The sequence below is a fragment of the Oncorhynchus nerka genome, linkage group LG13 (genome assembly GCF_034236695.1).
Source record: "Oncorhynchus nerka isolate Pitt River linkage group LG13, Oner_Uvic_2.0, whole genome shotgun sequence".
Classification (NCBI taxonomy): domain Eukaryota; kingdom Metazoa; phylum Chordata; class Actinopteri; order Salmoniformes; family Salmonidae; genus Oncorhynchus; species Oncorhynchus nerka.
The window spans coordinates 79,725,524-79,748,762 of record NC_088408.1 but is presented as its reverse complement, the minus strand read 5'-3'; the positions used below and the strand labels follow the sequence as shown (position 1 = coordinate 79,748,762).

The 23,239-nt window shown below is 42.2% G+C and overlaps 1 protein-coding gene and 1 pseudogene across 19 annotated transcripts in view; both read right to left on the bottom strand.

Moving 5' to 3' along the window:
* The window catches only part of LOC115140689 (thioredoxin reductase 2, mitochondrial-like), a 37,127-nt pseudogene extending 24,698 nt beyond the window's left edge, over positions 1 to 12,429 (bottom strand).
* Positions 12,430 to 14,444: 2,015 nt separating this feature from the next.
* Positions 14,445 to 23,239, bottom strand: part of LOC115140228 (splicing regulator ARVCF-like) — a 367,731-nt gene continuing 358,936 nt past the window's right edge. For 10 of the 19 annotated variants that reach the window (XM_065026736.1, XM_065026739.1, XM_065026740.1 and 7 more), the window contains 6 exons: positions 21,826 to 21,937; positions 21,530 to 21,680; positions 20,820 to 20,873; positions 20,156 to 20,250; positions 18,861 to 18,973; positions 14,445 to 17,390 (listed from right to left, as the gene is read on the bottom strand). In XM_065026736.1, the coding sequence (XP_064882808.1) occupies positions 18,872 to 18,973; positions 20,156 to 20,250; positions 20,820 to 20,873; positions 21,530 to 21,680; positions 21,826 to 21,937 (514 nt within the window). In that variant the 3' untranslated portion in view covers positions 14,445 to 17,390; positions 18,861 to 18,871. The remainder of the gene's footprint in view (positions 17,391 to 18,860; positions 18,974 to 20,155; positions 20,251 to 20,819; positions 20,874 to 21,529; positions 21,681 to 21,825; positions 21,938 to 23,239) is intronic. The other 9 variants (XM_065026742.1, XM_065026743.1, XM_065026753.1 and 6 more) reach the window with 4 other exon arrangements.

Sequence of the window (23,239 nt, the reverse complement as noted above, 5' to 3'; positions counted from 1 at the left end):
AAGATTGGGAGGCAAATAGGGAGGCGCACAATTGGCCCAGCGTCGTCCGGGTTTGGCCGGCATTGTAAATAAGAATTTGTTGTTAACTGACTTGCCTAGTTAAATAAAAGGTGAAATAAAATAAAACAAAAAATCTATATCAATTTGTAAATGAGTAGTGAGAGATTCTACGATCTCTGAAATATATATAAAAGCTACAAAACATTTGAGTTACAGTATAAACACGATACAGTATAGAGAAATAAGAAATTAATTAAAATAGTGTCAAATCAATTTTGAAAAATTTAAAATTGTGATAAGTGCAGTACCTGATCGAACCCCCTGAGGGGGATGCTGCACATCATGAATGTGGTGTCCAGGCCAATGCCTGTCAGGAAGTCAGCACACTCCAGGGCCACATCTTCATAGCACCATGTTCAGGAAAACAGAACACTACACAAATGCTCTGAGGAACCTTGTCTATCTCTAGTTAAAGTAGATGTGACAACTGAGAACCTGAGCATAAGAGGCATTGATAGACAGGTGATCCCAGTCTAGGAAGAAGGGGTCACCAGTTGAACTGCAATTCACCACCTTTTGCCTTCAACATTAGGGCCAACTCACTCTGACAATATACAGTGTAACCAGTGACTCATGACCAAGCACATCGGCAGTCAAAAGGATACAGCCGGCACCAACCACAAGTCTGAAAAACAAAAACCATTCATCTTAGCTGTTTTCATTTAAAATATATCTCTTGGAAGTTATATAGTACAGGTATATGCGTTTTCCTATACGATGCACTTCATACATTTTCCTTCAAATGATCTTGAATACTACTGCGCCAAATAAAACAGGGAAACTGGACACAAATGTTTAGTCTGAATCTGAGGAATTTAAAAGTGATGAAAGTACTATTCGAACTTCGGGGGTTCTATTACTCAAAAAGGGGTGGCGGAGTTGGTAGGGCTAGTCTCTGTGTGCGTGTGTGGGCCAGGTGAATCACACCTCTAATCCAGCCCTGAGCTCCACTCACTACTAGCGTTCAGGCTAATCCCTGCGGATGGGGTGTGCCGTGTTCATGGCTCAGTCCACATCACTCCGCTGAGTGACGCCCATCACCCGCATGGAGGCCAGGGCCTCTCTTGCTTTCCCATCCTCTACCTATCCATGACTCTCCACACTGGCCCAGGCCCTGGCAGGTGAGGGTGCCTGGGGCACACACACAAGCCCAGCCATACCCCACACTCATGCTAGCGCTAACTGCTAAGAGCGTCAGTACCCCGATCCTCCTGTCCACCTAATGCACAGCTGCACTTAGTGCACATTGTGAGGTGGCTTAGGGAGGGATTAGGCCAGGAGCTTTAGGCTGATTCCACACTCTCATCTCCTTTCCCTGGCTGCTTGGTTATATTGTATTTCAGAGAGACTCTGGGATCGTTCTGTTATCCCTCATCCGGATGGTGGTGTCTGAAAGCATTGGTGGAGGCACAAACTCACAAGTGGGTCTCAAAAACACTGCATCCAGATGTGAAAGACGGGGGGGCTGATTGTGTAACTAAAAACTACAGAGAGATAAATTCCAGTGGGAAAGACATACTTTACTGTACTGATATCTGCTCAGTAAATGTTGCCCACTCCCCTGGAGGACGGGAAGTACTAGGAGCAGCCTTTCAAACAACAAAGATAACACAATCAAACTCAGGGCTTCCATAGGCTACATCCTGATCCAAAGCCACTTCAATGACTGTTGGAGTATGTCTGACTATGATAGTTAAGAATTTGCCACAAGCTCGCTCTCTCACTCTCATAACCTTGGGCCAACCTTCAGCAGTCCAGACAAGAGATAAGTCAATCTGTTCTCCTTCGGTGTCTCCTATGTTCGCCACAATAACAGTGCTCTTTCACAAGTGTTCCTTAGAGGGGAGAGTTCTACAGGCAGCGGACTTTATCTGAATTCAAATAGAAAGATATAGGATGAGAACTCAACTCCCTAACACGGTTGTGACTACAGAGAGAAAAGATTGTGTGTTACAATTGTCTCACTGTCTCCTTTTGATGTTGCATCTTTTCATCCCAGGCTCATTTCCTCAGCTATTCTCTAGAGCAGGTATTCCCAAACTGGGATACGTGCAATGCCATCAGGGGTGCGCCAAATAAAATTGTGATTCACATTAAAAATATATTTATATTTACTTTTTTCCCCTTGGCTTCACATTTTCAAACGCTCTCAAAAAAAAAAAATATATATATAAAGTAAATTTATATTTTCCAACGGGGTGGTGTTTTTTGCTCGCCTGAGTAGCCTTGTTTCACTGCCGGTAATAAAATTAAACCATCTAGTGTTCAGCAAAATAACAACACAATGTCAAATACAGGTAGCCAGGTCAAATAATGAACATCCAATCATATTAATTGTTACTCTCTCACGGGAATTCTACTAAGGGTCCGGGGTCCGTATGTAGCTGCTACAAATTCCGTTTGCGCGAAAATGGATAAAAGGGTTCAAAGAAACTAAGGCCCTCATCCAGAGAGACATACCAGCTCTACAGATAGTACTGCTACTACCAGCAGTACTACACCTGCACCTGTCGACGACACAAGTTGTTCTGCTTCCACGAGCACATCCAATGCTAGCATCAGTAATTCTACATTTGTTGTTAGTCCAGCTAGCATGGACACTGACAGTTGTGAATCTGATACAGCCGAAGAGCTACTGCCCCCTTACCTGGGAAAGCACTGAACAACAGACCGGAACGTTGGACCATCGAAGAGGCGCAAATATGATGAGAACTACATTGATTTGGGGTTCACATACAGTGGGGCAAAAAAGTATTGTCAGCCACCAATTGTGCAAGTTCTCCCACTTAAAAAGGTGAGAGGCCTGTCATTTTCATCATAGGTACACTTCAACTATGACAGACAAATTGAGAGAAAAAATTGTAGGATTTTTAATGAATTTATTTGCAAATTATGGTGGAAAATAAGTCACAGGAGGGCTTTTTTTTAGCGAGAATTAAGACAACATTAATAACAAGGTGCTACAAGCGTCTTATATTGTGAGTGTAACAGTATAACTTTAGACCGTCCCCTCGCCCATACCCGGGCGCGAACCAGGAACCCTCTGCACACATCAACAACAGTCACCCACGAAGCATCGTTACCCATCGCTCCACAAAAGCCGCGGCCCTTGCAGAGTAAGGGGAACCTAGTACTTCAAGGTCTCAGAGCAAGTGACGTCACCGATTGAAACGTTTTTTTTTAGCGCGAACACCGCTAACTAGCTAGCCATTTCACATCCGTTACATGAGCTACCGAGTGGCTAGGACAGCCAAGCCAAATACTATTGTGGAGGACTTCATTCTTCCTGCTGCCGCAGATATGGTTGGGACAATGCTGGGGGAAAAGGCCAAAACAACTATACAGACAATGCCTTCATCAAACAACACGGCTTCACGACACATCAGTGACATGGCAGGAGATGTTTGGAAACAATTACTGCTTCGCACACAAACTAGTGAATTATATGCGTTACAGCTGGATGAGTCAACCGACATTGGCCGATCCTTGCACAGCTCCAGGTATATGTCCGTTACGTTTATGGGTGGGTCAATTAAGGAAGACATCCTCTTCTGCAAACCACTGGAAACCAGGACAACAGGAGATTATATATTTAAATACTAGACAGCTTTGTGACATCAAATGGACTTGTGGTCAAGATGTGTTGATATCTGTACTGATGGCACAAAGCCATGACAGGGAAACATAGTGGAGTGGTAACGCGTGTGCAAGCAGTTGCTCCCGACGCCACTTGGCAGCAAGAGCCTCTCGGTGGATCCTGCAGTGCTGCCAATGGAATGCCTGACAGCTTGAAAGACGTTTTGGACACTACAGTGAAAATGGTTAACTTTGTTAAAGCAAGGCCCCTAAACTCTTGTGTATTTTCTGCACTATGAAATAATATGGGCAGCGACCATGTAACACTTTTACAACATACAGAAGTGCGCTGGTTATCAAGGGGCAAAGTATTGACATGTTTTTTTAAATTGAGAGACAAGCTTAAAGTTTCCTGATGACGAGTTTCTCACATGACTGGCCTATCTGGGTGATGTTTTTTCTCACCTGAATGATCTGAATCTAGGATTACAGGGACTCTGCAACTATATTCAGTGTGCAGGACAAAATTGAGGCTATGATTAAGAAGTTGGAGCTCTTCTCTGTGAGCAAATATTTGTGAAAATTGCTGAAAGAGGGAAGGACAGTGCAGGGAAAACATACATACAGAGACCACCACCGTCTGGCTTGTTGTGAAGATGAGTTCATATTGCCCTCTAGTGGTAGAATGTTAAAACAGCAGCCCAGTTTGACAATAAAAATACAATTTCCCTGACTAAACTGGAGAGGGGTAACAAATAGGTTGTTGCGATAGAAAAAATATGACGGAAATCTATTGTAGATTATATTTATAATAGCAAGGATTATCAATGAGTAGGTGACTAAGATAACTCTTCACTGTTGGCACCATGTACGGTTAAATTACAGCCACACTAACAAACATTACACTCAACCTCCATTTTGTGCCAAGTGGAAATGGTGTAGAGAGACCAATTAGACAGGCGATGACAGGATTTAATTGGCTTGATTGGAGATGTGTGTGTCCCGACCTTTGCTGAACACAAACACGCACAGCTAATCTGAGTCAGGAGGAGTGAGCGACAGGAACATTTAAAACGTCCTATAGTAGAACACGCTGTGTCCTGGATGGATCATTATGACAGAGTTGTCTGTGTACATGGCACAGCATTGTATGGTTTGTGTATCACCACATGTACCATTCACGTCTTGGCAGGGGACTCTTTCAGCCAGAAGATAACATCACTAGTGATGCCGTGCTGGATTTGCTCCGTGGATCTACAACACAGGAAGTAGAAACAACAGGTAAACACAACAAACACTGTTTGATTCATATTGTCAATACAGCTTTTGGCAAACGATTAGGAGGGGAAGGTTGGCTTTGTTCTTTGTTAGTCTGTTATCAACAGACAGTAAGCCACAGCCTGTGATATGCCACAGGGAGGGAGGCCTATGAGAGGCCGCAGTCCCAGAGTGTATCCCAAATTATACCCTATTCCCTATGTATTGAATAGGGAACAGGTAGGGTGCCATTTGAGACGCAGACCCAGACAGCCTCCCTCCTCCACCCAGAGAGAGCCATGTTTTGTCCACCACCATCCCATCAAAAGCTCCAGATCCACTGTGGTGTTATCAGCAGCTGGGAGGATCAACGAAGGAGACATATCTCCCCCCTGTCTACTGGGCAAGGACACATACAGAGGGAGAATGGGGGTACAGAGAGAGAGAGGAGAGTTGGAGGTGAGGGAGTAGAAAGAGAGGATGGAGAGAGGTAAAGGTTAATACTTACATGTGTGGGGTACTTTGCCGCCCTCCAGTTGCAATCACAATGTCCTTGGCAGTCAGTGTCATCTGCCAGACAAGGGGGAGAGAAATTATAATGACGTCAATAGGAAAATACAAATACCGCAGTGTTGAAATTATGTTACTTAAATAAAAATAATAATATGGTGAACATTTACATTTTTTGTCATTAACTCCCAGTTTGAAATACAGTACCAGTCAAACGTTTGGACTATTTGTATATTGTAGAATAATAGTGAAGACATCAAAACTATGAAATAACACATATGGAATCATGTAGTAACCAAAAAAAGTGTTAAATAAATCAAAATATATTTGAGATTCGAGCTTTTTCAAAGTAGCCACCCTTTGCCTTGACAGCTTTGCACACACTTCGCATTCTCTCAACCAGCTTCATGAGGTAGTCACCTGGAATTAATTTCAATTAACAGATGTGCCATGTTAAAAAGTTAAATAGTGGAATTTCTTTCCTTCTTAATGCTTTTAGCCAATCAGTTGTGTTGTGACAAGGTAGGGGTGGTATACAGAAGATAGCCCAAAGTTTCTTTAAGAGCAGTCGCAAAAAACCATCAAGTGCTATGATGAAACTGTCTCTCATGAGGACCACCACAGGAAAGGAAGAACAAAAGTTACCTATGCTGCAGAGGATAAGTTCATTAGAGTTACCAGCCTCAGAAATTGAAGCCCAAATAAATGCTTCAGAGTTCAAGTAACAGACATCTCAACATCAACTGTTCAGAGGAGACTGTGTGAATCAGGTCTTCATGGTCGAATTGCTGCAAAGAAACCACTACTAAAGGACACCAATAAGAAGAATAGACTTGCTTTGGCCAACAAACGCGAGCAGTTGGACAGTTGTAAATCTATCCTTTGATCTGATGAGTCCAAATGAGATTATTGGTTCCAACTGCCGTGTCTTTGTGAGACGCAGAGTAGGTGAACGAATGATCGCTGCAGGTGTGGTTCCCATGTGAAGCATGGAGAAGGTGTGATGGTGCTTTGCTAGTGACACAGATGCATTTAGAATTCAAGGCACACGTCACCAGCATGGCTACCACAGCATTCTGCAGTGATACGCCTTCTGGTTTGAGCTGGTTGAGAGAATGCCAAGTGTGCAAAGCTGTCATCAAGGTGGCTACTTTGAAGAATCGAAAATATATTTTGATTTGTTTAACACTTTTTGGTTACTACATGATTCCATATGTGTTATTTCATAGCTTTGATGTCTTCACTATTATTCTACAATGTAGAAAATAGTAAAAATAAAGAAAAACCCTTGAATGAGTAGGTGTGTCCAAACTTTTGACTAGTAGTGTGGTATTACCTCTTTTCCTGTCCTGGTTAACCCTTTGACTGTGTGCTCATCCACCAGACTTCCTTTAATGTTCAGATACTTCACATTCCTGTCAAAGAAAACAACATGGTGACACCATGCAAACACCACAGGAGAACTTGTGAGAGATCTTGTGCAAACGTTGGGTTTATCTGAAAAAGGATAAGTACTGCACAGCTACACTGTTAAAGCAGTTTTCTAGCAAAAACAATTACACATGAGAGTGAAGACAAAGTTTGGGAGGAGAGATGTGAAGCCATTTTCTATGAAACTGTGTCTATTAAATATGAGATTCGGTTGCACAATGTGAACATCTGCTGTGAGAGTGTGGGCACATAGAGGCAGAGCAACACCTGTTAGCCCTGCAGCCATTCAGTCAGAGCACTGCATGCAATCATGGACAATTCATCATAGCGCTGTAACCTCTGTGTACCAACAGGTCTACTAGGCCTAAGAGGGAATATCTCAAGTCGGAAACTTAAGGAGGCAGTTGTCATAACAAAATTACTGAAAACTGCAGGTATGCATGTGTAAAATCCCTGTTTAAGTTATACAACAGAATCTATGACATGCCGCATGTGTTTTCACAGGTTGCCCAATTCTGATCTTTTCCCCAATTATTGAGATGTACCAGTCGTGGGAGATGGGCCTGGGGATTTGCCAGCCATACTTCTGGGCGTCTTTCACAGCTGTGCCCAGCAAAGCAGCCTGGTGCATGAGCTTCTTGGGGCAGAACGACAGATTTGTACCTTGTCAGCTCAGGGGTTTGAACTTGCAACCTTCCGGTTACTAGTCCAACGCTCTAACCACTATGCTACCCTGTTATCAAATGTAATAACTAAAAAATATGTTAGGCAGAAAAGTAAAAATTCACTTAAAGTGTTCACCATTATCCTAGCTGGATCTTGATCACTCACAGGATCTTGATGTCATGCTAGCTCAATCTAGATCACTATAGCTAATTTAGCCTCCAAATTTACACTCTGTTAGGTTCCACTCTGTTAGGCATATGCACATAACAGGGTGGATACCATATACTTAGTTTATATAGATGCATGTTTGTTTCTAATTACAATACAATGACTAGGCCTATTTACATAAATGTGATATGTCATTGTATTGCAATGTATATACAATTATAATTAGCAATTGTAGTGCAATTAGCAACTATATATACAGTACCAGTCAAAGGTTTGGACACACCTACTCATTCAAGTTTTTTTTCTTTATTGTAGAATAATAGTAAAGACATCAAAACTATGAAATAACACATATGGAATCATGTAGTAACCAAAATAAAGTGTTAAACAAATCAATATATGTAATATAGTTTTTAGATTCTTCAAAGGAGCCCCGCTTTGCCTTGAAGACAGCTTTGCACACTTTTGGTATTCTCTCAACCAGCTTCACGAGGAATGCTTTTCCAACAGACTTGAAGGAGTTCCCACATATGCTGAACACTTGTTGGCTGCTTTTCTTTCCCTCTTCGGTCCAACTCATCCTAAACCATCTCAATTGGGTTGAGGTCCGATGATTGTGGAGGCCAGGTCATCTGATGCAGCACCACATCACTCTCCTTATTGGTAAAATAGCCCTTACACAGCCTGGAGGTGTGTTGGATCATTGTCCTGTTGAAAAACAAATGATAGCCCAAACCAGATGGGATATCACTGCAGAATGCTGTGGTAGCCATGCTGGATAAGTGTGCCTTGAATTCTAAATAAATCACTGACAGTGTCACCAGCTTAATGTTGCCTTGAATTCTAAATATACATATCAGACAGTGTAACCAGCAAAGCACCCCCACACCCCCTCCATGCTTCATGTGGGAACTACACATGCGGAGATAATTGTTTCACCTACTCTGCGTCTCACAAAGACACTGCGGTTGGAACCAAAAATCTCACATTTGGACTCATCAGACCAAAGGGCAGATTTACACCATTCTAATGTCCATTGCTCATGTTTATTGACCCACGCAAGTCTATTCTTCTTATTGGTGCCCTTTAGTAGTGGTTTATTTGCAGCAATTCGTCCATGAAGGCCTGATTCTTTATTTGTGTCGGCGCCAACAGAGATGGCCGCCTCGCTTCGCATTCCTAGGAAACTATGCAGTATTTAGTTTTTTTATGTATTATTTCTTACACTGTTACCCCAGGAAATCTTACGTTTTATTACATACAGCCGGGAGGAACTATTGGATATAAGGTCAACGTCAACTCACAAACATTACAACCAGGAATACGACTTTCCCGAAGAGGATCCTCTGTTTGGTCCACCACCCAGGACAATGGACCGGATCCCAGCCGGTGACCCAAATCAATGGCACTGCAGAAGGGGCAGATGGAGTGGTCTTCTGGTCAGGCTCCGTAGACGGGCACATCGGGCACCGCTCCCAAGTATACTACTCAACAATGTCCAGTCTCTTGACAACAAGGTAGACGAAATCCGAACAAGGGTTGCCTTCCAGAAAGACATCAGAGATTGTCAGAGAACGTTTTTTGTTTCACGGAAACATGGCTCATTCGGGATACATTATAAGAGTTGGTACAGCCACCTGATTTCTTCACGCATCGTGCCAACAGAAACAAACATCTCTCTGGTAAGAAGAAGGGCGGGGGTGTATGCCTTATGATTAACGAGTCATGGTGTGATCATAACAACATACAGGAACTCAAGTCCCTTTGTGCACTATGTAGAATGCTGTTCATCGATTACAGCTCAGCATTTAACACCATAGTACCCTCCAAACTCGTCATTAAGGTCTCGACCCCGCCCTGTGTAACTCTGTCATGGACTTCCTGACGCGTCACCCCCAGGTGGTGAGGGTAGGAAACAACATCTCCACCCCGCTGATCCTCAACACTGGGGCCCCACAAGGGTGCGTTCTCAGCCCTCTCCTGTACTCCCTGTTCACCCACGACTGTGTGGCCATGCACGCCTTCAACTCAATCATCAAGTTTGCAGACGACACTACAGTGGTAGGCTTGATTACCAACAACAACGAGACGGCCTACAGGGAGGAGGTGAGGGTCCTCAGAGTGTGGTGTCAGGAAAATAACCTCACACTCAACGTCAACAAAACAAAGGAGATGATCGTGGACTTCAGGAAACAGCAGAGGAAGCATCCCTCTATCTACATCGACGGGACAGTAGTGGAGAAGGTGGAAAGTTTTAAGTTCCTCGGCATATACATCACGGACAAACTGAAATGGTCCACTCACATAGACAGCCTGGTGAAGAAGGCGCAGCAGCGCATCTTCAACCTCAGGAGGCTGAAGAAATTTGGCTTGTCACCAAAAACACACAAACTTTTACAGATGCACAATCGAGAGCATCCTGTCGGGCTGTATCACCGCCTGGTACAACAACTGCTCCGCCCACAACCGTAAGGCTCTCCAGAGGGTAGTGAGGTCTGCACAACGCATTACCAGGGGCAACCTACCTGCACACCACTCGATGTCACAGAAAGGTCATCAAGGACAACAACCACCCGAGCCACTGCCTGTTCACCCCCCTATCATCCAGAAGGCCAGGTCAGTACAGGTGCATCAAAGCTGGGACCAAGAGACTGAAAAACAGCTTCTATCTCAAGGCCATCAGACTGTTAAACAGCCATCGCTAACATTGAGTGGCTGCTGCCAACATACTGACTCAATCTCTAGCCACTTTAATAATAAAAAATGGGATGTAATAAATATATCACTAGCCTCTTTAAACAATGCCACTTTATATAATGTTTACATACCCTACATTACTCATCTCATATGTATATACTGTACTCTATACCATCTACTATGTCGTTCGGTCATCGCTCATCCATGTATATTTATGTACATATTCTTATTCATTCCTTTACACTTGTGTGTATAAGGTAGTTGTTGTTAAGGTAGTTGTTGTTGTAAAATTGTTAGATTACTTGTTATGGTCGGAACTAGAAGCACAAGCATTTCGCTACACTCGCATTAACATCTGCTAACCATGTGTATGTGACAAATAAAATAGGATTTGATTTGATTCACACAGTCTACTCTGAACAGTTGATGTTGAGATGTGTCTGTTCCTTGAACTCGGTGAAGCATTTATTTGGGCTGTAATTTCTGAGGCTGGTAATTCTAATGAACTTATCCTCTGCTGCGGAGGTAACTCTGAGTCTTCCTTTCCTGTGGTGGTCCTCATGAGAGCCAGTTTCATCATAGCGCTTGATGGTTTTTGCGACTGCACTTGAAGAAACTTTCAAAGTTCTTGAAATTTTCCGGATTGACTGACCTTCATGTCTTAAAGTAATGATGGACTGTCGTTTATCTTTTCTTATTTGAGCTGTTCTTGCTATAATATGGACTTGGTCTTTTACCAAATAGGGCTATCTTCTGTATACCATCCCTACCTTGTCACAGCACAACTGATTTGCTCAGCCACATTAAGAAGGAAAGAAATTCCACAAATTAACTTTTCACATGGCACACCTGTTAATTGAAATGTGTTCCAGGTGACTACCTCATGAAGCTGGTTGAGAGAATGCCAAGAGTGTGCAAACTGTCATAAATGCAAAGGGTGGCTACTTTGAAGAATCTCAAATATACAATATATTTAGATTTGTTTAACACTATTTTTTGGTTACTACATGATTCCATATGTGTTATTTCATAGCTTAGATGTATGTATTCACTATTCTACAATGTAGAAAATAGTAAAAATAAAGAAAAACCCTGGAATGAGTAGGTGTTAACAAACTTTTGACTGGTACTGTATAAGGACACATGAACCTTTAAAAAGTGCCTCCCCCTTCTTCCCTCTCGCCTCTCCTCCAACTCATTCCCTTCCAAAACCCTTCCCACTCCACCCCTCTCACCTTTTCTCCGCTCCACTCCATGTACCTCCAAGTGGACTTTTTCATTTGTACAGACATTTTATTAAGTGCCTGTGGCTCTGGGATCAGGCATACTACCTGGTTGTTAGCGTACCTGGTCGCCACATGGTTTCAATGGTGCACACAGATCTTGGAGCCTCATCAACTTCTAGAGTTGCTTCTTTTAACTCAAAGCAGGGACAGTCCATGTCCCACACATCTCTTTGGCAGAGACAGGTTATGTCTCTGTACTTGAAGTGACCTGGCAACACACTTATCACTCGATGCATCTTCATTGTGCCTTTTTACTGCAGTTAGATGGGTTACCTGAGAAGAGATCAGACAATATACTGAGATTAGAAAAACTTTGAAAACACTCCACTAGTCACACAGCCACTAGACACAATCTCCTTCTCACAGTTTGAAAATTGACATGCAAAAAAGCAGTTCTCTGTGTGTGTGTGTGTGTGTACGTGCACACACCTACCTCAAGCATTTCCTGCACGTTTGTGTTGACACCATTCTCGCTGACAAAGAAGAGCTATACTGGTGATTCAAGACACTTCAGCTTGTTGAACAGTGCCTCAGCATCTGGAATGTCTTCTTCTAGGCTCACCAGGCTGTCGGCTGATCTCTTCAGGATCCCGCCAACACCATCTGGAGCCCCTTTGCCATGGCTGGCCTCGGATATGTTCCAGCTTATGTCGTGGAAGCCTCGCTTGAATGGTTCAATCGAAAAGAGGAAGAAGTTTCCCTTCTGTTTATACTGGCTTGCTGGCTCGTTGCTGAAGAAGTGCAGCCGTTTAACTTCTGGGTCCCTCTCCTTAACCATCGCCAAAACTGGATCAAGGTGTGCCCAGGTTGCTGGCGGGTCATGCCTTCTTGATGGGAAGGTGGAGCAGAAGGCAACGGGTGAAGGCTGTGCTCCTGCAAAAAATACTCAAGGGTGGAGGGTCGCCTGCTGATGCGAATCTCCGAAATTAAACGACTGGACTTCCATGGAGTATTTGCAGGAGTAATTCTCACTGAAGTACACATGGATCAAACACTCATTGTGCTTGAGACTCTTCCCTCAGCTCAAGTATGTACGCTGCATACTGCCATCTGATGTTGAAAAGGTGGTGGCTGAACCTGAAGAGCCTGTCCTGGAACTGACTGACAAGTTCGTCATCAGTCGTTTGTCACCTCCTTTCTTTACTGTAACGTTGGTCCTCTGTTCATCTTTGGAGCTCTCAACTGACCAATTTCATTGATGGGGTTTTCTCTGCAACATCCCTCTCTCTCTCTCACCACCTCTATCTCTTCCCCCTACACCCAGGCTCTGTTATCGCAGGTAATACAGTCTCTCTCATCATGGCCAGAGTGTAGAGAGAGAAGGTTTCACAGGAGAACAAATGAACCTCTTCTCCATCATAGAACTTGAGAACTGAACAATGTCCATGTTTTGGAGAATGTGCACACGGTCGGGGGAGAATCCAGCTACGACCGGCCCATTTCGTTTAATGTTTGTGAAACTCACGAGAGACAATACAGCCACATTACCATAACTCTGTTTATACAAGAGTCTCAGTTGTGAGGCTTGCATCTAATTGTTGTATAAAATGAATGAGCAAAGATTAAACTATTTGTGAAATTATGTAATGTGATTTTAAACTGTTTAATGAAAGAAACTCAAATTCCCTTTGGAGATTAACTAAGTCATAGGCCCGCCCCATGAGCACAGACATTGATCTGGCATCATGGGACAGCCCTTTCCTACGGTTCTGGATATAACCCCCACCTTGAGAATTTCCCAGCAGACCAGTACCTCAATCACAGAGGGAGCTAAGGTTTGAGTAGAGACCATAAACCTGAGTATAAGCTAAGGTTGTAATGGTTGTTGAAACTCTGAGACTATCGATACCGACAGAATAAGAACAAATCTTTATTACTAATTACCAGTCTGCAGCTAGGAATTCTATACCATTGAATGCGAAGGCCGACATCCGCCGAAACACCTATTCTATAACAACATTTCTGAATGGGACTCTGAAGTATCTATTCTAACCACGATAGACAGGCGGATGAACTTCCAACAGAAAGGACGATTCCAACAGAGATCACGATGACACACTGAGCGTAAATATATATATTTATTGCAATTATTCCAGAATGAGTGAGTGTTCATGTGCAAAGGTGTAGCATTTCAACGGTTATAATTATCAACTGTGTAGTGTATTTTGTCTTTCGCGCTCTTCTCAGTCCCTTTGTCTACCAAGCCGCCATACCGGTTAAGCCCACTAGGGCACATCCCCTATAATTTCCTTGTAAGCATATCTACTTTGTTTGTTTGTTTGAGTATTTCTGTGATTATTTAATTAGTTAATAAATAAATGATTCAGACAATTGATGTATGGATGATTCATAGTGAAGACTGGGTTCGTGCAGATAACCAACAATTTACGACGTTTGGAATGGGACTAACGTGAGGTAAAGAATAATTCATTAATTAGAAGACTAATGGATCAGATGTTAAAATGTTTGAAAGTTATATTAGGAAAATTATAACTTTGTAATCTGAATATTTTCCTTGGTGCCCCACCTTCCTAGTTAATTACATTTACGTGATTAGTTTAATCACATAATAATAATTACTGAATTGATTTGATAAAATAACAGTCTTCAGTTTAATGATGCCAAAGACACGACAGTAGCATGAGTCTCTTTTAACCATATGACAATGTGACAACTTCTACAATATATTATTTATTGGGAATGGATTTTGGCTTGAGGTAAAAATTCATGAAGCTGTATAGATCCTTGGTCTTCTTGGAATGGAATATCAACACAAAATTCACAGACAACATGTTCTTTCCAGGCATAGTTTATTGAAAACACACCAAATTGATACTCTACAAATCAGTATTTTTTACGTTATTTGAACAAGTGTAACACTTGCCTCTGGGTATTAGTAAAATCAACATAATACATTCTGTCACTGTGGCATCGCTCTGATAGCTACGAAAGCATTAATGTACTCTTCTATGAACTCAAACCATGTTTTATGTCTCTATCTTTTAAAAGTTTATAATACAATTTAATACAAAGCAAAAACCCACCAACAGTCTAGTCTACACTGAGGACAGAGTGGGTGAATGTGTGAGTGTGTAAAATGAAGGGAAAGGGGAGAGATATACTATAGGGAGGGAGGCTGACAGAAGAGAAAAGGAGAGGTATAAGGGGATGAGGAGGAAGAAGGAACGGCGGAGGGATAAAGAGTTATATAAAACACAATGATATCTTTATGTACCATGGAAAATGTTAAGGCACATGATAGTTACAAACACATTTGCTACTGAGCAGTACAGTTACTTTATTTTGAAGAGTTTGAATCAGTGATATCTACACAGGTAGGTCTTGCTCATTTGATTCAATTGCTGCCCCCATTTTCTTGCATTTCTTTCACAGCACAGTTAGCACAGTCCACAAACAAGCCCATGGACTCATATGTATAGAAATACAACACCAGGTCCTCTGGTTGGGTACTACAAAATGCAGTCAGGAATAGACAGTCAAAGATTAACAATCCAATGAAAAGCACACAGTTTTGAGGACGTATGTGGACATGGAGGATGTTAACGTGGGGCTATTATTACAATGCTTTTCTCTGAAATCAAATGTTTATTAAAACATGTACTTTACATTTTTATTTTATCACATAAGTCTTTGTAAACACTGTGTAAAATATGCAAGCTTTATAAAGTCACATCACAAAGAAATTCGGCATTCAACGCAGGCACATGCCATTTGCCTATAGCTGACGCATGAGTTAAGCTGTCCAATAGTGGAGGGTCCCCTCACCAGTCCCAGAATAGGTTCATAGTGGAGAGTCCACTTGGAGATGGAGATAAAACAATCACAAAACCACTACTAAACCTTTAACCACATGTGTAGTTCAGCCTTTCTTCTGGTCTCTTTTTAAAAGACAATGACGTAATCATCTGCACTACTACATTTCAACTGCCCCTAGAAGAGGGCACAAAAAATATAATAATCAAACAGATGTTGTATACTTCATACGTGATGCAAACTCTGCCTTGAACCACAGGAAAACTGCTCTCCTCTCCGGATATAAATGACTAATATCCAATTACACCACAAAAACTGGCACTTAAAAATAATATAATATAAACATTTGTACATTTTTTCATGCTTGTTTCAAATAGTTCTTTAAAGATGCATTAGTGAAATCAAAGCATGTTTTCAGGTTCTCAGCGACTTCATATAAATTGCAGTGTGAAATGTGAAGGGAATTGGAACACTTCTGTCTAACATCTTCTGTCTATCCCTGCTGCTGTATCCATCCATCCATCCATCCATCCCTCTTTCTCTCAGTCTTATCTCTTGAGTGATCCCTGCTGAACCCCCCCCCCCCCTCCCTCTATTCATCTCCTTGAAAGATTTGGAGACCAGGTCATCAGTTCAACTCGCCTTTAAAAAGAAAGCTGAATAACAGCTCTTCTTGTTTTGTTTTGTTTTCTCTTGACAGTACAAAATATAAATATGTGATCAGCATGACTACAGATTTGACACTTAAATGATGTGGTTATTTCTGTTTACAAACATGATATTTTATCCAATGAATGTGCTTCCCAAACAACCTATTATGAGTACACAACTAAGACGTGTCTATTGTTTTCTCTGTTCTCTTTTTGTTTTTCTTTGACCCTAATATACATTTATAAAACCAACAAAAATATAAAATGCTTTTAGATTCTACCCTTTGACACCAGGAGCATGTACTTTCCATTCCTTCATTAACACAATCCATTTATAAACAAAATGTCTTAAATCCTCTTCAACTTTAATACATATCAATGACAAACTGCAACCAACCAACCAATTTATATATCGTCGGCAAACACATATCTCTAGTCTGTGTCGATACTGAAAATATATTTTCATTTTGTTTCACTCAACAGCTATAAGTAACCCAACCAAATGCACATCATTTCACTTCCTTAAGTCCAATCAACACTTGCAGGTATACAGTTCCTTTAAGTGCCCTTCAAGCATCAAGTCCTTCAAACCAACCCAACCTTCATCTACCACACCAGTCCACACTTCTTCAATCCGGAAAACCCAAACAAAAACAAAGACCAGCAAAAGAAAAATAATAAAAATAATTTTACAAACAAAAACAATTTAGTGTGCCTCGACGAAAGACAAACCAACAAAAACAAAACCTAAACAAAAGGCTAAATTGTAACATAGAAAAAAATACTATTAGAAGCAAACTATCTCCTTTCCTTTCCAACACACTTCCTTTCCTCCCAACAAACATCACCTTCTCATCACCTTCTCTCCCCCACCACATTGCCATAGAGATAGAGCTCTAGAATACTTGTATCTCTATGACAACAACTGCTTCCTCTCTTCCATCCTGACACCATGCAGTGCTGCTCCAGTCAGAGTCCTTGCTGTTAGGGTACCCTACACCTACATCCTGACACCATGCAGTGCTGCTCCAGTCAGAGTCCTTGCTGTTAGGGTACCCTACACCTGTCCATCCAGTGGGGAATGTAGATATGACAAGTAGTCGTTTTTAGATTTTCTTTTCTTTCTTTTTTTATACATCATTTCATTTGCTGATTCAAAAGCATGAAACATTGGTTGTTGGATGATTGTTTCTTTTTTCTTTCTTTTACAAAGTCTATCTGCTGACGAGTCAACATCAAAATGAGTTCCATGTGTTATGGCAGTGATGACATGGGAGATCCTCTAGTTTAGGTGTTACGCTGTCGTTATTTAAGCCTAGAACACAGGAGAACAGGGAGGGAGGGGGGACACAGGTGGTTATGTCAAGAGCTGAAAACCTATAAGAGAGCAGGCTTGTGTACTAAAAGGCACCCTATTCCCTATATAGTGTACTTATTATTTTACTGGAGCCAAATGGGCACTGGTCAATAATAGTGCACTTCAAAGTGAATAGGGTGCCTTTGGACGCAGGCATGGTGTTTAAAGCAGTTGAATAATCAAGCTTTTAAAGTAAGTCCGAGGGCACAATGACCAAATGGTATTGCATAATCAAAATCACAATACAAAAATCACTATAGTCATACATGCTTGACAGATGTCAAATCCAATGTAACAGACAGCGATAGGGATGTTTTGATGATAGGTTTGAATGGCAGCTACTGCATAAAGCCAGCTTGATTAACACACAAATGAAGCAGGCCATTCGTATGATTACTCTATCTTACCTGATTGACTCAATGTCCATTACTCTGTCCATTCTAAGCATGTCTTTGTTATAATAGATCTGTTATTTTGTTCATTAGCTTTGACTTGACTAGATCTTAATGTGGTGATCACAACCTGTTTTCACAGTTATTATATAAACTCAATTGTTTTCAGCACTTCATTCTGTACGGATGATCATTGTCATATTTCAGTTTGCGTTTCAGAGCACCACATGAGGAGTCAATCAAAGCAGTATGGTTGATCCCTTACCGAGGACAATAAGAGTTATGGGGAAGCAATGAGAGAATAAAGGAAGAAAGATAGCCCTTCACCTCCATAGAGCTGTTGATGATCAGCCACCTACCACAGCTTCTCACCCAGAGCAGATACACTCAGTTATTAGTGACAGAACAGGAGCAAAGAGATGAGCAAGTGAAGAGAGGATCCCCAATAGTGAGCTCTCGTGATGCTAACCCAGAGCAGCTAGCCTATCCTAGCCTACCACAGACTGTAGACATAACCGAGAAGGAGGAGCTGATGTGTGTGTTCATCCAGGCATCCATTATTTATCTGGAGGAGCTCTCTGTCCCAGGGAATGGTGTGTTGATTACTGCTGACAGGGAGATGATACACCATGTTCTTCCCACAGCTTTTCATTACAGCTACACTGGGAGGAATTGTGGTTGTGTGTGTGTGTGTGTGTATTCCATCTAAAGTCTAGATTTAATCCCTTTCATAATTTAGAACAAACATAATTTCATCTGGAATAGTCAAGGGAGTCTGTCCGTTTTGCAACAGATGGGTTTGAATCAGGCAGGTGCTCCACAACTGTGAAAATTATGAAATTTCATCCAGCTTTTCTCAAGTTTGGTGTCATAAGCCAACTACTCTGGGTCAAGCAGGTCCAAGCACAGATAAAAAACAAACAGAAGTGGCGTGTGTGAGGGTTAAAACAGAACCAGTGTGGTGGTGGTGGTGGAGCTAACAAAGAAAGGAGACTAACAATCCAGAAAGTGGAAAACTAACGTTTGTAAGACCTACCATGCATGCATTTAGACCCAGGAGTCAACAGGCTGAGGTTTAACGTCACAAGCATCCACCAGTTTGACTGCAGGCCTGTTACTCCTGACATAGTGTTTCCTATTTGTCTCATTCTGCAGCAACGGGAGAAGGGGTTAACAGAAAAACAAAGAGGTCGATAAATATCATCCATAGAGAGGAGTGGAAAGCCAGGGTTAGTTCCTTAGCATAAAGGAAGATGTTTTTTGAGTACGAAAAAGTGATTAAAAACAACAAACCAACCGACACATGCAAACAAACAAAAACAGAGTGGGAGAGAGCAGTTCAAACAGCAGAGTTGCATTTTGGTTTCAGGCTTCTGGAGGTCGAGAAAGTTGTTGCTGTGCTGAAGTAATTTCAAAACATGAGAGGGATGGGGGCTATAAACATGAGAGGAGATATCTGCCATCTCCAGTCCTGTCTGATGGTTAATTTACTTCTGGAGCTTTTGCAGCATACTGTATCTTGACAAGCATTTGTGTCTTCAAGCTGCAACGTGTCTGCATAGCTGCCATTCTACACATGGTAAGCAGAGAAGGTCAGCAAAACACCTATTTTCCAATTCTACCTCTTGATACTATCATGATGTCTGATTCTGAACTCATGGTAACTCTTCATTAACCAAGAGGACTTCTGTGTTCGTATGCTTGACCTATCAAACCACCGTCAGTCCTTACGCCACACTGACCAATCAGAGCGTGAGAATATAATCCTGTGATGGGAAACACAGGACTGGACTGAAGGTCACCCTGGTTCAACAGTGAATAACTCATCCTCAATCTCTCTCTCTCCCTCTCATTTACTCTGAGTTTTCTCTAGCGATGGATACTGAGCCACTTACGATGCAGGCTTGTGTGTGTGAGTGAGTGTGTGAACCAGGCCTCTGTTCTCGATCTATGAGGAGAAGTGGAGATGGAGGGGCAGGACTCTTTTAATCAGTCCCAGATTAATTACTTTCACAATCACAAAGCTTACACTCAATTATCTGCTGCTTAGCTGTCAGTAAATTGGACTGCCAGATGAGTGGCACCAAGGTCGACAGGCAACAACATTAACTGCTGCTGCAGAAAATGAATATCCAGATTCCTCTTCAGGAAATCAAAAGGCCATGGCATTGAGAAATGGGCAAGGGCACTGGAAGAGATGGATTCAGGCTACCTTAACAGAAACGGAGTATCATGACTTGTGTGTTTTAATAGCCTGATCCCTTAGTCACCTATAGCATAGCTGTAACTGTGCGGTGTGAGCTGTTACGGGTCGGTCTAGACCAGACGTACCTTTAATGGCTCGCGTTCTGACAGGTCCACTGACCCGTCTCCACTACTCTTGTACTTGCAGTCTTTGTCTCTCTGGTCGATGGTGGAGTAGCCATCTAATGAGGAGAGAGAGGATCACAGAAATATAGCACTGTTAAATACATTGATGGAAACTACAGATGTATAAGCTGCATGCAGCCTTCCAGGAGTGGAGCTGCGCATATCTGATGTGGAGGAAGAACTCGTTAGTAAGAGACGAAACAAGACAATTGTGTTTACATTTTCATTGAAAAGAGGAGCACTGAGGAGAACATTAAAGTTTGCCAGGTTTTGAACACAGTCATTAGAGAATTGCCCACACCTCCTGTTGCTCCTGTGTCTGTACTACTGAATTAATGGCCATCCTTATACCAACATCTTGTTAAGAGAGGGGTCTTGCATACAGCATCATAAGTAAAACACTACTGCACTACATTGTACACTGTTAGAGCATAACAACAATATATTTGTTCATTCCCAATATTGCCAAAGTTTGTCCTACACACTTTTTTTTGTTAAATGTCCATGTTGGCAATGGTGTTGTTAGGGTTCTAGAACTGTGAGTAGTTCCTACAGACAAGAACATTCCATCTGAGACTACTATTGTTCCTCGTCGGCGATTGAGGTCATGCAAACTCGGTCTTACCTGGACCAAGCTCGTCCATAGGTATCATATCACCACTTCCATTTTTCTTGGTGCCTGAAAAGCATTTATATGCCATTTTTTTATCATGAGCACCACACACACAATTCGTTTTAATCACGAGCCAATGCTGCTTTCAGGCCAATGGTTCTCGGTCACTGTCTGCTGGTACACTTTAGCAGTAATGCAGGCAGGCTGAAAATGGGTGTGAATGACAACTACACTTTATGTGTATGCATGGTTGCAAAAAAAGTCACATGACCAGAAACAAGATGACAAGAGAAGTACTGTCATGCTCTCGACTCCTCTGTCAATGAGATGTTTTGTGTTTTAGGCTGCTTCCGTACCTCCCTCTATGCATATATCCTAATATACATGATTGGATTTGCGTTCAAGAACACACTATTGGATTAGATAAATCTACCCATGATGCATCATTCTCCCAACAACACCATCCCAAAAAGAACCGACTTACACATAAAGATCACCAAACACTGCAGCACAACAATGAGGGCGAAAGGTTTCAAGCACAGCCCTCCAACAGTAGGTAAATGGATATGAGTGAGACAGACAAAGCAAAGCGCAGATAGATAGAACCATCCCCCTAAACACTTGTTCTAATCATGGCTTCTGATACAAACAGACACACAGTAACAGCAGCACAGTTTGCTCCATAGATATAGAGCAGTTATTAATATCTATGGTTTCCTCACTCAGTTCACCACAGTAGGCCAGGCCCGGAGGATCCCCAGTCTCGCCTGCCATCACAGACTGACCTTGGTTCTTCTCCATCAGGGGCAGAGTGGTGTCGTCATAGCCTGGCTTGCCATTCTTGGTTGCTTTAGGGGCGCCGGTCGCTGTAGGCTGAGGGGGGGAGAGTAGAGACATATGACTGTACTAAGTGTGTGTGTGTGTGTGTGTGTGTGTGTGTGTGTGTGTGTGTAAATGCTTGTACGTGTATATGTGTGAATGCGTGTGTGTTTGTGTGTTCTACTACACAGCCTATTACCTGGAAGTGGCTCTTGTTCCATCCTTCCTTGGTCAGGGCGTTCCTCAGATCCTTGTAGCTCCACACCGTCTGCAGCACGTGGGAGGCGGCCTTGTCCTCACGTGGTGATTGGCTGAGGAAGGTAGACAGGAAGTGAATCAGGGTCGGTATTCACAAAGCATCTCAGATTAGGAGTGCTGATCTAGGATCAGGTCCCCATGTCCATTCATTATAATTGAAAAGGCAAAACTGATCATAGATCAGCATTCCTACTTTGAGACTCTTTATGAATACAGGCCCAGAACATTGGGCCCAACCGCTGCCAGCAGCTAGTGGAGGCTGGAGCCAAATGCAATCAATCTCACATTCAAAGCCATCTATTCCCACTGGTTGCCCCAGGTGCTTGCTTTTAATTCATACTCCAATGGCCGCACACATTTATTTTCATTCAATTCATTAGCTACTCCTTAGCCCTTCTGTTAATTACATGGGAGGGTTCTCCATTACTTCAAAGTAATTCTCACGGGTGGAGAGAACACATTTATTTGGTATTAAATAAAGTATCAAATCCCCACTGGAAACTCATCTTAAATGATGAATAGGTTGTAGAAGGAGACAGCTATCCAAACAACTTCTCTCTGGCTATCATTGCTCGCTGACTTGATCAAGTACATCAGATAATTCAATGGGATATGAGGAAAGTGAAATATAGTAGAAACTGGGAAATCATTAAAACAGCTCCTGAATTCCTATTCATAGTACTTACTATTCAGGTGAAGTGCACTATAGTTTGTTTCCTGGAAACCAGACACTGCACGGTAAGGGCTTATCTTTTCAATCTAAATAGTGTTCTACAGATCGAAATACTGTGACAAGGAATCCAGCTTATATTACCTTCTATTATTCATTCCCAAGCCAGAGAGGACATGAAAAGACAGGGTCGTTACATTGTATAAGGCCAAAAGCAGACACTCCTGGTCCTTGAGAGACTGCAGAATATACACTGCTCAAAAAAATAAAGGGAACACTTAAACAACACAATGTAACTCCAAGTCAATCACACTTCTGTGAAATCAAACTGTCCACTTAGGAAGCAACACTGATTGACAATACATTTCACATGCTGTTGTGCAAATGGAATAGACAACAGGTGGAAATTATAGGCAATTAGCAAGACACCCCCAATAAAGGAGTGGTTCTGCAGGTGGTGACCACAGACCACTTCTCAGTTCCTATGCTTCCTGGCAGATGTTTTGGTCACTTTTGAATGCTGGCAGTGCTTTCACTCTAGTGGTAGCATGAGACAGAGTCTACAACCCACACAAGTGGCTCAGGTAGTGCAGCTCATCCAGGATGGAACATCAACGCGAGCTGTGGCAAGAAGGTTTGCTGTGTCTGTCAGCGTAGTGTCCAGAGCATGGAGGCGCTACCAGGA